The sequence below is a fragment of the Cygnus atratus genome, chromosome 4 (genome assembly GCF_013377495.2).
Source record: "Cygnus atratus isolate AKBS03 ecotype Queensland, Australia chromosome 4, CAtr_DNAZoo_HiC_assembly, whole genome shotgun sequence".
NCBI lineage: Eukaryota > Metazoa > Chordata > Aves > Anseriformes > Anatidae > Cygnus > Cygnus atratus.
In genome coordinates, this window is record NC_066365.1 from 50,504,629 (window position 1) to 50,519,849 (window position 15,221).

At 40.5% G+C, this 15,221-nt stretch overlaps 1 protein-coding gene across 2 annotated transcripts in view; it reads left to right on the forward strand.

Moving 5' to 3' along the window:
* TEC (tec protein tyrosine kinase) overlaps nucleotides 1-15,221 on the forward strand; it is a 49,602-nt gene that overhangs the window by 9,935 nt on the left and 24,446 nt on the right. The window contains exons 2-3 of one of the 2 annotated variants that reach the window (XM_035550407.2): nucleotides 7,841-7,888; nucleotides 7,974-8,157. In XM_035550407.2, the coding sequence (XP_035406300.1) occupies nucleotides 8,020-8,157 (138 nt within the window). In that variant the 5' untranslated portion in view covers nucleotides 7,841-7,888; nucleotides 7,974-8,019. The remainder of the gene's footprint in view (nucleotides 1-7,840; nucleotides 7,889-7,973; nucleotides 8,158-15,221) is intronic. The other variant, XM_035550396.2, reaches the window with a different exon arrangement.

Below are 15,221 nucleotides of genomic sequence, written 5' to 3' on the forward strand. Positions count from 1 at the left end.
GAGATCAAATTCAAATTATGAAGAAGCTGAATTAAAATTACTCCTTTACTACAATTAAAAAGGACAGCCTCAGGCACTGACTTCTCTCCTTCTCTCCTTCTCTCCTTCTCTCCTTCTCTCCTTCTCTCCTTCTCTCCTTCTCTCCTTCTCTCCTTCTCTCCTTCTCTCCTTCTCTCCTTCTCTCCTTCTCTCCTTCTCTCCTTCTCTCCTTCTCTCCTTCTCTCCTTCTCTCCTTCTCTCCTTCTCTCCTCTTCTCCCATGGATTTGGTGTGCTTTTCTTACATTTGCAGTTTAGTGTACAATAGCAATTGACCTGTTACTTAATGGTGAGCCTCAGGATTCCTGCACAGAATTGGGTTCAGCCTCTGATTTAGCAGAACATTTATTTTTTCATCACTCATAGTCTCCAGTTTCCTGTAGAAGGAAGAAAAGCTTTTCCACAAGCATCACCCATTTGCCTTGCCAATCTCATCTTGCCTGTGTTTTTAGTAAGTGGGTGTTACTGTTCCTCCTCCCTCCTTATCAGAAGGGGCTTTTAGGAGAAAGGCTGGGGCAGTGGTTCTGCTTTGCAAAACGTCCGCCCAGGGCAGCAGGGCCAGAGGAGGGTGGTGGAGTAGCCAGTCTGTTACAAGTGAAGTAAGTACTCTGCTCTCTGTCAGCTACTGCTCCTCCAAGTCAGTGCCACGCAGGTTTGGGGGTAGTTCTTCCATCTTCCTCTCTAACCTTGCTTTAAATATGCTTGCCAGAACGAAGAGAACTGCTGCTTTTTGAAGGATGCAAAGCAAAAAAAGCCCACGCAGGCAGGACCAGCATACCACATACCTCCTCCCAGTTCCGACCCTGACCTGCCCCTTCTGTTCATGCTTTTCCATTTCCTCTTACATCTGTCAGCTGAGGGCCAGTTATATTTGTGCAAGGAAGCTGAGCTAATATTCCTTAGCAGACCTTTGTGCCGCACAAATCTCTGGAGCCTCTGCCTCCTCTGGCCGGCCGCAGTCCCGCTGCTCGCGGCACCATTGTGAAGTGCTGGCGATGCAGTGAAATGGTCGAGGCAATCATGTGACGATTAAAATATTGCTAATTTTCTCACATCTGATTTTTTCTGGCTGCTGCAGGAGGTTCGGTCAGAAGGCCCAAGTGGGTTTAAGTCTGTCTTGTAAAAGTTTGGTCCTCCTGTGCGCTAAGGCACCCAAATACGCATAGCACTTACCTGGAAGCTGGGCGAAGGCAGGAACTATGGCTGAGCCTGAGTTAATAAACCCTGCTGACAAACAGGTTATTTTAGTTTGTGTCAGGCTGCATATGGCTTCTGGTGAGCCCAAAACCACAGATTCTCAGTAGAAAAGGCCAGTTCTGCCTGCAGAAGACCTGAGAGTGGGTTTCTTCTGTGGGAGGCACTGTTCAGTTGTGGAGCTTTGCCTCAAAAGCTTGTCATAGTCTACAGCAAAGATAAGGTGCTGGAATAAAATTTAACAATAGTAGTGAATGCTAATAGCAACATTATTTATGAAAATAATAGCAATCTTTAAGTGCTATATATGCTAATGAGCAGAAGGTGATGCAAAGCCACGTTACGTATGTGGTAACAGAATGATCTCGAGCCTAAAAAAATCAGATTGGCTTTGCATACATTTTAAATGAATTTTCCATGAATATGATGATTTACAACGACCCTCTATAAATGTGTATACATATAAAGAGCCTTTTCCCCTAGTCACATAAACCTTCACATTTTCATGCCATGTTGTTGTTACTCTGTGTGACGATAAGGGGTAGGATGATGGTAGAGGTTAAACTTTAATCGATATAGCTGACGGTGAAAAGCAGCAAAACCTTTTTGCAAGCATTGAAAGAGTGTTAATAACACAGGCTTGCAGATCTTGCAGCCTTACCATCACCGCTTGGCACACAATAAATAAGGTAGGGGAGGAAGTTCATATTCAAAGAGATTTGAAAGCCTTGGGCAGTGGGTTTTGCTTTTCTTCAGAAATGAAGCTATTTCTAGTCTTTGAAATCACAAGACAAACTCATAATAACTGGCTGCTTTAACAGATGTTTCAAAATTTCTTTTTCCCCATTTTCCTCCATCCCAGACTAAATTTCAGTTTTATTTTCTTCCAGCAAAGAACTTCATAGATGTTGAAGAGGTTTTGATGTGAATAAACTGAAGGCACGATAGTGCGAATTTATAGGTGTTGCAGGGCTTTTATGTAGAAGAAATGGGAAAAGCTATAAATAGTTAGCTGTAGAGGAATGAGTAAAAATTCAAGAAGTTGATGAGCGTAGTGAAAATTGATCAGTCCATCCTTCTTCATATGGTGTACTATAGTGTTGCTAACTCAAAGGTAGTAGCGGGTAATTTAAATTAAAAAAAATAAGCATTTTCTACATCATGGATGGCAATGTATTTTTTGTTTCATAAAGCACAAGTTCCTTTCCTAAATTATTTATTAATGAGGGAATTAAAGAAGGTGCATGATAAATCAGTGAGCGGATAACCTAGTGCTTGGAGTGTACTGCTTACAGGGGACCACGATCAAGAGCAGCAGCTGAATTTGCAAATGGCTTGGTACATGTCATTCTCCTAAAGCTGAACTCATCATTATAAGGAGAAATAAGCTCTTTTGCTCTTCCTACCTTTGATTTTCCTAGGCTGTTCTGTGCACTTTGGATTAGTTCTCTTTGGTGATAGCTGAGCAGCGACCAATGATTTGGCTCTCCAGTTTGGTGTGATACGCCACCTTGGTGCCAGTGCTCCCTATCCAAGAGGGACTTTTTCAGCATTGTCTTCTTCACTTACATACCCAGCTACCCAAGTTATAATGCTAAAAGGAAACAAATGCTTTTAGTCTGTGAAATGTTGTGACCCTGTTTCTGAGGAGTTTCGTAAAACCTGTGTAGGTTACAATGAAATTCTCCTATATGTGTACGTGAGTAGCTTTCAGGTGAACAAAGGGTATTTTGTAACATCACATGCTCATCTTGGAAAATCTTGAGTCAATGAGTTACCCCTTAGCCTGCTAACTTCTTTAACTAAGCACAGTGCATGCAAATATGAAATTTATTTTCACAAAGTCTGTTCATATAAAAAACTAGCCCATTGGTACTTTGTCTTTCAAGCAGAGGGGAAGGTTTTTCAAACATTTGGGTGTAATTTTTTCAAATTTGTTTGAAAACAGCCCCCCAAAATTGCATTTCTGTCAGTTAAAAAAATAGTTTACATACGATAGAAGTGGTTTCTGAGAGTCTGCTGTCAAAAAAAGAGAGAAAAAAACCAAATCCAGGTATTTTTGACTTCTCCTTTTTCTGGCATATGATACATTTCAGATATCATTACGGTATTTTTCACTTCCATTCCAATTTTAAAACTATAACAGGTTATGCTAAAGTATATTTTTTTCTGTATTCATATTTCTGTGAAATTTGCAGTTTGAAAAGGGGTTAATAACAGTTCCCTTTTATTCGGTTGTCTTTTATTTTCTGGAATCTGCAACATGGTAAGTGGTGCAAAAAGACTTCCCTGCCATTTGAAACGCAAGGGCAGATCTCGCAATCCTTGCGTGCATCCAGTAGTAATTATTCAAATAAGCCCGTGCTGAATACTCATGTAAGTAACTATTCACATGAAACTCAGTTTGTCGTTTCATGGTAAAGCAACATCAGCTTCAGCAGAAAAACCAGGGTAAGGAGTTCTCCTTTTCTTCTTCCTTCTGCGCTGTTTCTGCTCTCTACCCAGAACTGCTGTGTGCTGCTTATTTGCCACTTATGCCACTGCAGCTGTTTTCAGGGATACATTATGAACTTGATCAGTGAATTGAGTTAATTAATAAACAAAACAAAAAGAACAGAACAAAAACCCCAGAACTATTCATGAAGAGCAACAGATTTGTGTCAGAATTACAATGTGCCACCTGTGTTCTTAAAATTTTGGTATTTTGATATTTTGTTTTTTTAATAACCCAATGAATGAATTTTGCATTATGTTAATTAATGTAGTAGACTAGGTGATATGTTTTCGATGTTAAATACAGAGACCTCAAATTACTGCCAGTTTGGACTGATGGACCTCAAACCTGAAAAGAACATTTGTGCAGGATGCATGAAACCCAAGACAGAAAGCGGAGGATGCCTCTTTGTTAGAGAGGTTCGCTGTTGTGGTTGGCAGCGATGTATTAAGCTTAGTATTAAGCTTAGTATTAAGACTAGTATTTCAGCTTATAAGACTAGTGTTACAGCTTAGTATCGAGACTTTCCAAAGGAAAACCCAAACTACCAAGCAGGTAAATGCTACAACCATCACTAAGGAGGGGTGGAAACTTAGAAAACAGAGCTCCAGCTTGGTTTTATTTTATTTTTTCAGATGTAGACAAATGTTTTCTCTAGATGTTTGTTTTACGACTGGTGTGATAAGTATGTTTTCAGAATGCCTTGCCATGAAAAGCAGCAATTACTTAACGCCTTGGGTTTGGAGAAGCTCCAGCTAGATTGGGATGCACTCCTTCCCTCCTAACTAGAGCTTCCACTGGGACTTTCATCCATTTATACAACTGTTTGAATGCTGCATGTGCTTACTGATGGGCTTGCAATGGCTAATTGCTTCAATAAACAAATACAATCCAAGAGGTGGGAGTGGGAACCAGCAGTTCCCAACTCCAGGAGCAGTGTTGCAACTCCTCAGGTTACCTAATCAGTTGATGCTTCAGTTTCCCTAGAGAAACATGGGAAAGGTGGAATGCATAAGCGATTGTGTCTACAAGGAAAAAAATTACTTTGTAGACCTTGACCAACATGGACTTAACAGATTTATCTTAACAGTTTATTATTATTATTATTTGTTCTGAGGAAAGTGTGTGGTGACTTCCTGGCCTTAAAGGCAAATACTGTATAATGTAAAGATCGATCTGCGCAAGCTGATACAGACTTTTGATGCCTAAGGCTGAGTGTGTTTTTTGTTTGTTTTGTTTTACCTACAAAAGGTTAAGCGTCTGTAACTCTTCCTGATTTCAGTCACGATTATGGGTACTCAGCACCTCTGAAAATTCGATTGCATTTGTTGTCGTGTAACTAAGGTTGGCAGGGAACTGGGCAAGTCCTTGGCAGGCGGTGTTGTGAAAATTTTAGATGGGTGGCAGCATGAAACTCCCACAGCTGTTTGGAACAAGATAAGAATGTGTCATGCCGTAGTTTCATGGAGTAAGGAATGGTTTGGGAACAAGGGAATATTTGGGGAGAAAAGTGCAGAAAAGTTCTAAAACTGTGCTGAAGAAAAGGAAGTGATGAATAGGTTTTATAAGCAGTAATAGTGATCGTTAAAGGTTCTTCTCAAAGGAGTTTGGAAAGGAGCTTTCAGAGTTATAGGTGAGAGTTCAGTTGTCCTGAGCCTTATTTAAGGAAACAGAAATGTGCCTAGAGCCGTTAGCTTGAAAAAGCAGATTTCTGTGACCAGATATAGAGTCAAAGGCTGATTTTCTGACCTGGAAAACTGGTCCTAATCTGCAGAGATCTCTATAGCAGTGATAAGTCAGTGTAGATAAATACTTGTAGCAACCAGGTGCAGACATTGACTGACTATTTTTTATTTTTTAAAACATTCTGTCAAAAGGATTTTTTTTTGTTTCTTTCTATTCTTAATTTGACCAAAGAGGGCTGGCAGGGAAATGAAATATTTTAGCATTATCAGTACTGAGATCTGAAATCATAGTTAATTTTGAATCCTTCTTGTGGTCTCTAGGGCAGACTTCTGAGAGCACAATTTCTAAGGCAATTATATTTTTCATAAGTGCCAACAGGGTAAGTTGTACTATAGAGAACACGGTGGTGGTTTTGAGTGGGAGAGCCTATAATGGGAACCCTTGTAGTTTGGCAAGCTTTATGCTGGTCTGAAAGTTAATACTGACTTTTAATTCTTTGAACAGTGTTTGTATTTTTGGTTCATGGTAGTATCCTTCCTTCTGCAATTACCTTTAAGATTGTCAATTTATTTTTGAAAGGGCAATAAAACAGAATTTGGCAGTGTGAATCATTAAAGACGATTACTAATTCAAAAGTCAGTCTTCCTCACAAGAACACAAAGTGACAGATGACCAACAAAATGTATGTGTATACATGCGTCAGAGGAAGAAAACAAGCAAAAAGAGATTGTTCATAATAATTCCATCATAATCTTTTGTTTATGCATCCTAACCTCTTCATACTTTGTATTTCCATGCAAACCACAGACTAATTCTTCACCTTATGCAGAGATATGTCTTGAAAAGAAGGTATGTTTTAAAGCAGTGAACAAATATATCCAACTGTGAGAAACGGTGGAAGTATGGATATGAGAGATTAACTGGCCAAGTAAAACGTGGTGGCAGGGTTAGACTGGAAGGCAAAGGGTGTCACTTCGTGTATTGTCACAACAAATAATGAAAGGTTTGGGAACAAAGCAAAAGGAGAGGCACTAAAATGAATGTGTTTACATTTAACTTTATTTAAACTTTACTCCTGTAAGGTAATATCATGAGGAGGCTTGTGGTTTTTCAAGCTTCTCTGTATGGTGCTGTGAAATGTACTATGTTGTTCATATCGGAGTTGTGTCACCCCCAGAGAAAAATGTATATGTGGTGAATTTTGAAGTAGTGTAAGTAGTAAATACATGCATAAATTAATCCTTGTGAGAGCTAAGAAAAGCTTTTTTATAGGTCAGAGGGATTTTCTTGCTGGCATGGAGATGTGCAGTATTTAGCTAGGGCTTGGGTTTGCGTTCAGCCCCCGTCCTCTCCTCACCCACACTTGGGAGATATTTGTGGTCGCTGGTGCTTCAGCATTTGCTGCTGTTCCTTCCTCAAGCCGTGGCTTCACCCTGCAGCCGTGCTGCTTTGGCTTGAGCCGCAGTGGAGAGGTGCCAGGGTGCCAGGTCCCTGCCCTTGGTGCTCTGGAGGATCAGGCGAACCTGCTCCCTCGTCTTCTTCACCACATGGCAGTAGCACTCCTACCAGCACTTCACAGGCTGGCATGGTGGGCAGGGGTGAGCAGACGAGGGAGAAATTGCCTTCCACTTTCTATCTGGCAGGGTGCTGGAGCGAGGCTTGCAAAGGAAGTAGCAGTGGGTGCCTTTGCATGCCTGAGGCCATCCTGCGGCTATCAGTCACGGTGTAAAATGTTAAAGCAGTTTGACTTCACCAACCGATCAGAACTGCTGAATATAAATGATTTAGATTTTCGGTAGTCAACCTGAAGTCTTTCTAAATAGAAGATGGAGGGCATGTGTTCAGCAATTTCAGAGAAATGGGCTTCCTTAATTCTCCCTTCCCAAATGGAGATCTAAACCACTGTTTGAAATGTTCATTGATGTAACTGGTATGAATTTTCAAAATGGCTTTTACTGATCCATGTTTAATTTTCTAGAGCAAACTTTTTTTATTTTTTTATTTTTTTTTTCCCAAAAGGCACGTATATATGCACAGGCCTTAATTAAAATCTTGTTGCTCCAAGATGTCCCACACATGGACGGTGGCTGGCACAGGCAGAACCTGGTGGTGGGATGGGAAGGATGGCGCTGAGTTCCTGGGCCTTCAGAGCCAAGTTTTGTGGAGATTTTTTCACAAGATGTTCCCTTTCAATGGTTTAGGTTTTGATATATATTAGGAGTCTGTTTGGCACTGTGGTGAAGAATATGTTTTAGACTATGTTGCATGCTTTGGACTTCTCACCTGTATTTTCTGTGACAAAGGGTGCTGCAGCGCCCTTTGTTTCATCCCTACCGGCTTGTTGCCTCCTGGGAATATGTCTGTGGAGCTCTCAGTTGAGCAATGACTGAACTTTCTTGTCTAATCATTAACTTTTTGTGAACTTCCAGGTGCTTCAGATGAGCTCCAGCTTTCTGTGTTTTCAGTTAGTTTCATTTGTGAGTAGAAGCTCTTTTCACTACAGAAATCTACAGATCTGTGATCTTTCAAAGATACAGTAATGTGTTTCTCTCATCTTCACAGGAACTGATATTCAATGGCTAGAAACAAGAGGTGACAAGTGGCTGAAATGAATATGACTACTATTCTACAAGAGATCTTGATTAAAAGGTCGCAGCAGAAGAAGAGGACTTCTCCCTTAAACTACAAAGAGAGGCTTTTTGTACTTACAAAGTCTATGTTAACGTATTATGAAGGTCGAGCAGAGGTAGGAGATACGGAGTTACACAATAGACTGTCTTTGTTTCTTTGTGCTTTTGTATTCTAATAGCTTTTTTTCTTACAGGATATCATACTGTCAGGGATGGATGGGGTGGGTGGCAACAATCATGAACTACTCTTTCTCTTTTCTCTTTTTATAATGAAGGTTTATAGAGGTGTAAATAATACATCTGGTAGTTAGCATAAACTAGTTCCTAACCAGGATGACAAGAGCAAGTTAAAGCAGCTTTTACAGCTGGTCATCAAGAACTGATTTCTTTCTCTCTCAACTTCACTGGTTTTATTTCTGGGCGTTTCCAACTGAAGGGCCTTGGCATAATTTTACTGCTGGCATTACTCACTGTTAACAATTAATTACTGACTGTTTTTAGCATCATTCTTTCTGAATCCAGCCTCTTGGATACCATGTTAGAAAGGCTTCAGCAAGAAGTTTACATGTTACCCTTTTTAATGGGATGCCCTTTAGTCTTTCTGTAGGTTCTCACGTAGTATCTCGGGTAGGGTCTATCCTCACTAAAGAGTTTATTGTAACTTTGGTATTGCTGCTCTCTGACTCCCGTCCATATTTAAATTTCTTTTACATGAGTTTTGGGAAAATTTTTCAAATAGGCTTGCTGACTTTGCTAGGGAATGGGGCTTAATTTTTTTTTTCCTTTCCCCTTACAATTTGGGCTGGCCAGCCCCATATTATACATGGCAGTGAGAATGTGGGCTTACTTCTGGGAAGTAACTGGCTTCTGAATTCAAACAGGAGCAAGAGCATTTGGTAGGAGCAGTGCATTACAGACCAAGCTCACTAGAGATGGGCTTCATTAAGGTAGACCATGCAACCTAGGAACTGAACTGAAGCTGGAAACAATTTATCTTTGGCAGCAGGAGCAGCCTATCGCTATGTAAATTTTACGTAAATTCAGTTATATAGAAGTCACGAGCGTAAATTAGGCAAATTCTCAGACCAGAATTTTTCAAATGAGCTCCAGACTCAAATTCATTCAGGTCACCTGCTTCTGAAGTGCCTCGTTGTGCCGTTAGTGGTGAGGGGTTGCATTTCCCACTTAACAGAGTCTACCTTCCAGATTTGTCACAATGTGGAAGGCAATTAAAACGGCTGTGATAGCTAGAAGGTCACTTGCTACACACTAGATAGCCGTTCAATGGAAAAAAGTAGTGGAGATGGCTCTGCAACCTCTTGTGTCAGATATCTTACTTCCGATGAAAGAAGGGCGTACAGAAGAGCTAAGGCTTGCTAGCCCTGTTTCTTTGCCAACCTTTGCTAACCCCATTTCTTTGCCAGCCCTTGCTAACCCTGTTTTCCTGTTTCTCAATTCTGCTTGCGGCAGAATTGAGTTCAGTTGCTGTGCTCCACAGACGACTATTATAGCTGCCATTTTCTGCATATAGTTTGGACACAGTCAAAGATTAAAAATGAGGTACAAATTTATGTATTTTTCACTGATTGCTGCATTAAAATATGTACTGACTTTACAGTGCAACTAATTTTCTCTATATATTTATTCGACGGGCAAAAAAAAGAAGGAAAAAAAAAAAGATGAGGGCTCAGATGCCCTCTGAAACATGTCCTGCAGGCTTTTATGTGTCAGCTTACATTCAGTCCAAAGAGAAATGTAATTAACAGGTTTTGCAGGTCTAGTTGTCATCCTTCACGAAGTTACCTTTTCCAACTCTGTATCACCTTTCCCCTGCGGGTTAATACCCTGCAGCTAAGATACCCTTCCAGGAGACTCAGTGGTGGATCTGTGTGAGAGGGGGTTAAAGTGCTGGTTTTGTTGGCAGTGAGATGGAGGGGGACAGCTCATAGTGTCCTCAGCTGTGGAGGCAGTATCTTAAAAGGTTCCAGCCCGAGACCAGGACTGTTGGAGTGAAACTATACATTACACCCACACAGCCCAGATGCTGAAAGAGGCAGGTCCATCATCTTCCTGTCCTTGCCTTGCAGCAGCTCTCAACCTGCTTAAATTGGTCCGGGCACTTCTTGGGCTCTGCACTGCTCTGAATAAATTTGCTAATCAGCAGAAAGATACTTGATCTGTTTTTATTTTTGCTGGATGAGAGCTGTGCTGTGTTGACAAGCTGAATTAGCTCAGTGCAGGATCCAACAAGTGCCAGGGGCAGTGCCAGGTCGTGGAGGAGGACAGAAAGCTCCAACTGTTGACATCAACAAGTTGTTAAACTGGCTCAGCCATAACATACAGCTTTACAACCTGTGCCTCAAAACCATTTATTTTCACTGTTCTTCCCATTTTAGATTCTTTTAAACAATAATCAGTGTTTTATTTTATGAAGAGTACTGTCTGAAAATATTGAGCTCTTAGAGGGGCACACATTGTTTCAAATCAGCGGTACTTGGGCTCTATTTGAGAAAAACTTGTGTGACTAAGATCTCTGTCACACAGCGGTAGTTATTCCTTTGTGTCACTGAGCAACTTAAATGGAAAAAGGTTGGGGGTTTTATTATTTTTTTTAAAGCCAAGTTGTAAATCTGTATTAACAGTAAGACAGATGTGTATTCTGGCTGAAGTTATTCATGTAAAAGATAAAAAAAGACGTTAGAGGTGAAAGTAATTCCAGTTCCTCTGAATAGCTGGATGTTTGCTGCTGAAATGAAGTGTGATTTACTGCTTGAATTTAAAGATATGACAGAGAAACGATAGGTACAGACTGGTTTCATTTCAGGGCTGGTAGTATTCAAAGTTCAGATTGGTAAGATAAGCGTGGAAACCCAAAGCCAAAAGGATCCCACAGCTTTAGTAGGAGCTCAGGGTGGCTGAGTTTTGCTCCTTTAGGCAAGGATTTGATTCCCACTGTGGTCATTGGCCAAGCTGAAGTCTTTCCTTGTTTTTTCGATTTTGTCTTCTATGGGAATTTGGCAGAGAGAGTTCAGGAAGAACCCAAGGTTTGTGTTCACGTGAATAATCATACTACTTTTCTTCTTTTTTCTTTTTTCTTTTTTCTTTTTCTTTTTCTTTTTCTTTTTTTTCTTTTTCTCTTTCTTTTTCTTTTTCTTTTTTTTCTTTTTCTTTTTCTTTTTTTTCTTTTTTCTTTTTTTTCTTTTTCTTTTTCTTTTTCTTTTTCTTTTTCTTTTTCTTTTTCTTTTCTTTTTCTGGACAAGATTAAATCAAATCTTTTTAACCAGATTATTCAATTCTCAAAGTGTGGGGCAGGTTGAGATTGTAAACAGGGCAACAGAAGAAGAGACTTGGTATGTCTGGTGACAGAAGTGAAACATTTATGACAACAAAAAGCAGTCAACCATAGAAAACACTGTTCTTATAAATACTTCTGGGAGATCTCATTGATTCCGTTCTTTGCAGACAGTGGTGGGAGTTCACTTGCTCTTTGACCAGAAACTGCCCATTATACAAGCACGGTTCTCTACTTTTTCTGTCTTATGTCTGGCAGAGTGCCGTATGCCTACTTGGAGCAATAAGCAATTATCTTGTAAGCACGGCTGCTAGCAGGGTAAAATCTTGTTTAAACTTGCTCATAACCTATTTATTTATTTTTATTATTATTATTATTATTTTTACACATGTGCTTTGAAGCAACTCAGGCACCCTGTCATGTTTGCACGGTGGTGCAACGTGGCTACATTGAAGCTGGAGCTGCACTACTGTCATGGGAAGGGGAGGTGCTGCTTCTGCACTTAGAAATAGTGCTGGAACATAGGTCACGGAGGCAGTGTGTGAGCTAGCAATGAAGTGTAGCTACAGAATCATTAAAGCGGCTGGATTTCAAAGCACAGAAACCAGAGGAAGGACAACCTTGTTTTAGGTCATCTGTGCAACGCTCTATAATTTTGAGTAATGCCACGGGAAACTTATTTTGCATAGGAAGCTAATAGGTCCTTGGCTTTTATGACTTAACTTCTTCTGGGCATGATGCTTTTTGCTTTAAAATATATATACATGTATGACCTTAAGGTTGGTTAAGAAGATGGACATTAGAAAGCTTAAAAATAAAGATAGTTGAAGAACTGAGTTGCCCCAAGTGTCACAGAGAAGAATTTTTAATATGTTGTCAGAAAAGAGGAATATGCTCTTTAAGCTGGAGATGGCATCTGGTTTTGGCTTTCTGGCATAAATTCTGTGAAGCTGTTAACTGTAAATGTTGGGGAAACACTACTATTGCAGTATGGAATTTTGCTAACAGCAACAACAAGGATAGAAATTGCTGTGTTAATAAGTTTCATGAAGCCTGTAAGGGTTTATCAGCTGCCAGTGGAGATTTTCTGTCTTTTTTTCCCTTAATGTTGCAAAAGTGGCTAATGAGATCTGAATGTGATGGATTCCATTTGTAGCGAAGACAAAAATTCATCACAATAAGAAATAACTGAATTGGCCTCCAAGCAGAGAGTGCTGATCATGAATGTGTAAAACAGGGAAGAAGTGGAATATCTTCCTTTCATGAGTATGGAGGTGTACTATAAAACTGTTTATCCTACAGTCAGTAAGATTTACACTATGTACAGTGTTCTCAATTATGTGTTGTAGACTTTCCAAGACAGCTTTAAATAGATATATGCAGACAGTAGTAGTGACATTGGTTTGGAAGTGGGAGGTAGGAGGCTTTTTTGCACAAGCTGGTCCGTGCTTCTTGAGAATTCTTGTGCTGTGCTTACCAATGACTGTAGGATTCACTGAGTGCAGTGTAACTTCTCCAGATGATCTGGTGTCTGACGTGCTGGTGAGGAAACAAGGATAAGCATGATACTTTGAGGGTAAAATATTTTATTAGGTAATTTCTTTCTGATTCTGCATGATGTGAAAGCTCAGAATACTACTTCAGGTATGTTTCTAATAACTTTTCTTAACTATTTTCTTTGAAGAAATAAAATATTAATTTGTATGAAATTAATAAGCAAAGTATAAGAAATTTTGAAATAAACCTGCATGTCTGAAAATAAAATATTTAATGACAGTTAAAAGCAAACTCATCCAGAATGGTTTTTGTATTTTTGATCAGCAAAAAAATTAGCTTAAGTTTTTAGTATGATGTTTCCCAAATTTCTCATTTCGTCTCCAGGGGAGTACAAGTTTGAAATCTAAGGAAACAGTTGTGGAAATAACCCCATGTGTGCATGGCAGTAGGTACATTTGGCCATTTTCTGTCAAGTGGCCTCCTGTTTTGTGTATTCAACTTAAAATGCTCTGCAGTTTATTTTCAGAGGTGCCATACATTCAGGCTTCCAGCTGACTCTGGAAAAAGCAGCCTTGGTGTTTATCTAGGAGTCTACCGTATCACTGCAATCGGAAATGCTTCTGTAAATATGAGCTGTGCAATTAATGGAAAAGAATACTCACTTTACAGCTCTGCCAGTGTCCCTGGTGGCTGGCGTCCACCAGCGGACGGCGCAAAGTGCCAGATATTCTGCTTCACAGAGTGTATTAGCTGCTTCCTGAGCAGCATCTTTTATTCCTCTTGAATTAGCCAACAGGACAGACATAGAAATAGCACCCAAGCGACTGTGTCAACCAGAATGGTCCACCAAGTGCTCGTGGCTTGTTCTGCTTCTGCTTGTCTGGCAGTAGGTTGTACTACTGTGAATTCTTTCTCAGTACACAGCCAGAAGATGTGCCTGGGAGGTGTTGGGGAAGTCCAGGAGCCCTAACTGGAGTCAGCATCTTTCTGTGTAACAGAATGGTCCTGATAGCAGGTAGCATGTATTTCACACAAGCTTTAGTTAGATCATGCTGATGGAGCAGCTCACTGAAACTAAAAGTGCCACTGGAACTGAGATTTTTTGCTATAAAAAGCATTTTTTTACTTAAAGGAAATTCTTTGAGATGAAGACAAGATAGGCGTAGGTGTTGAAGTACTTCTCGCCACTAGAGCAGTTGAAAGGAGCTGGTTTGCGCAAGGGGGATGTCCTGCTAGCTTGCTGGTTTGAAAAGTTTCCTACCGACGTTTCTCACAAGGGCAGTGCTTCCAAAAAGTTCCAAAAAGTTGACACGGATCCAGTCATAACTTCATCAGTTGGTAACAATGTGCTGACTGTCAGGATCTTCGTACCGACGGGAGCAGTTGAGTGTTCCCTTGCGCTGCGGTGGTTTTTTTTTTTCCCTCTTGGGTTCCTTTGTGGTGATCCTCCTTAGCTTGGCAGGGTGCTGATCGGGTTTAGTCGCTCTCCTCCCACACACCACGCGGCGTGCTCTCATTAACCTTTCCAGCCCACGCCAACTTGCACTGACCTTGAGTACAAAGCTTGTGAGCATGGGCTGAGGCATGTGAAATGCCTTTAAACCTTAACATCTTTGGTGCTTACTCACATTTGCTGTTTGGATTAGAGTTTGCAGCAGTAGAAGGTTTGTATCAACTTCTGGGTTTTCAAAAGCTGCAGCGCTGAAGGGAGGACAAAAGGGGAGAGTTTGGGCTGAGATGTGCATGCTAGTTCTGGGGGGCTGCACAGACCTGCGTACAGAGGGTACTGGGGGTAGACACTGTGTTTGCCTATCTGCTGGTATGCAGAAATTTGCTACCACAGAGCAGACAAATAAAAGCCCCAGAGGGAAAAGACTGAGTATTACTCTGAAGGATACTTCTATGGAGCCAAGTAGAAGGTGGCTTTCTGATGAGCTGATCTTGGGAGGTGCAGAGTGTGCTCATCTTCATGGACAGCAGTGGTATTTGCCATCAGGATCAGACCAGTGTGAAAACAATCCTGGACAAACAGCAGGAGTGTTACAAAAAATGAAAACAAATGGGATTTAAATGAACAAAGCCGAGTAAAAGACTTAATTGTTCTTGAGGGTTCCTAATTTTGAAAGTCTCTTCTAGGGAAAAAAAGTTCTTCTGCACAAGTTTTATTCAGCTCCTGTAATTTGAATAGAGTGGAGACAGAAGCTACCGAAATGACCGTGGTGATATTTTAAGGAAGGAAAAATAACTTTAAAAGCTCTGGGGGCCACTCTAACCCTGCAGGTTTCAGGGTAAAATTGTGGGGCTGCATTGCAACACTAATCTTGTGCAAATACTTCCTTTGGAGCATAACAACAATACAGAGATCCAAAAGCCTATACTAATCACTTCTCT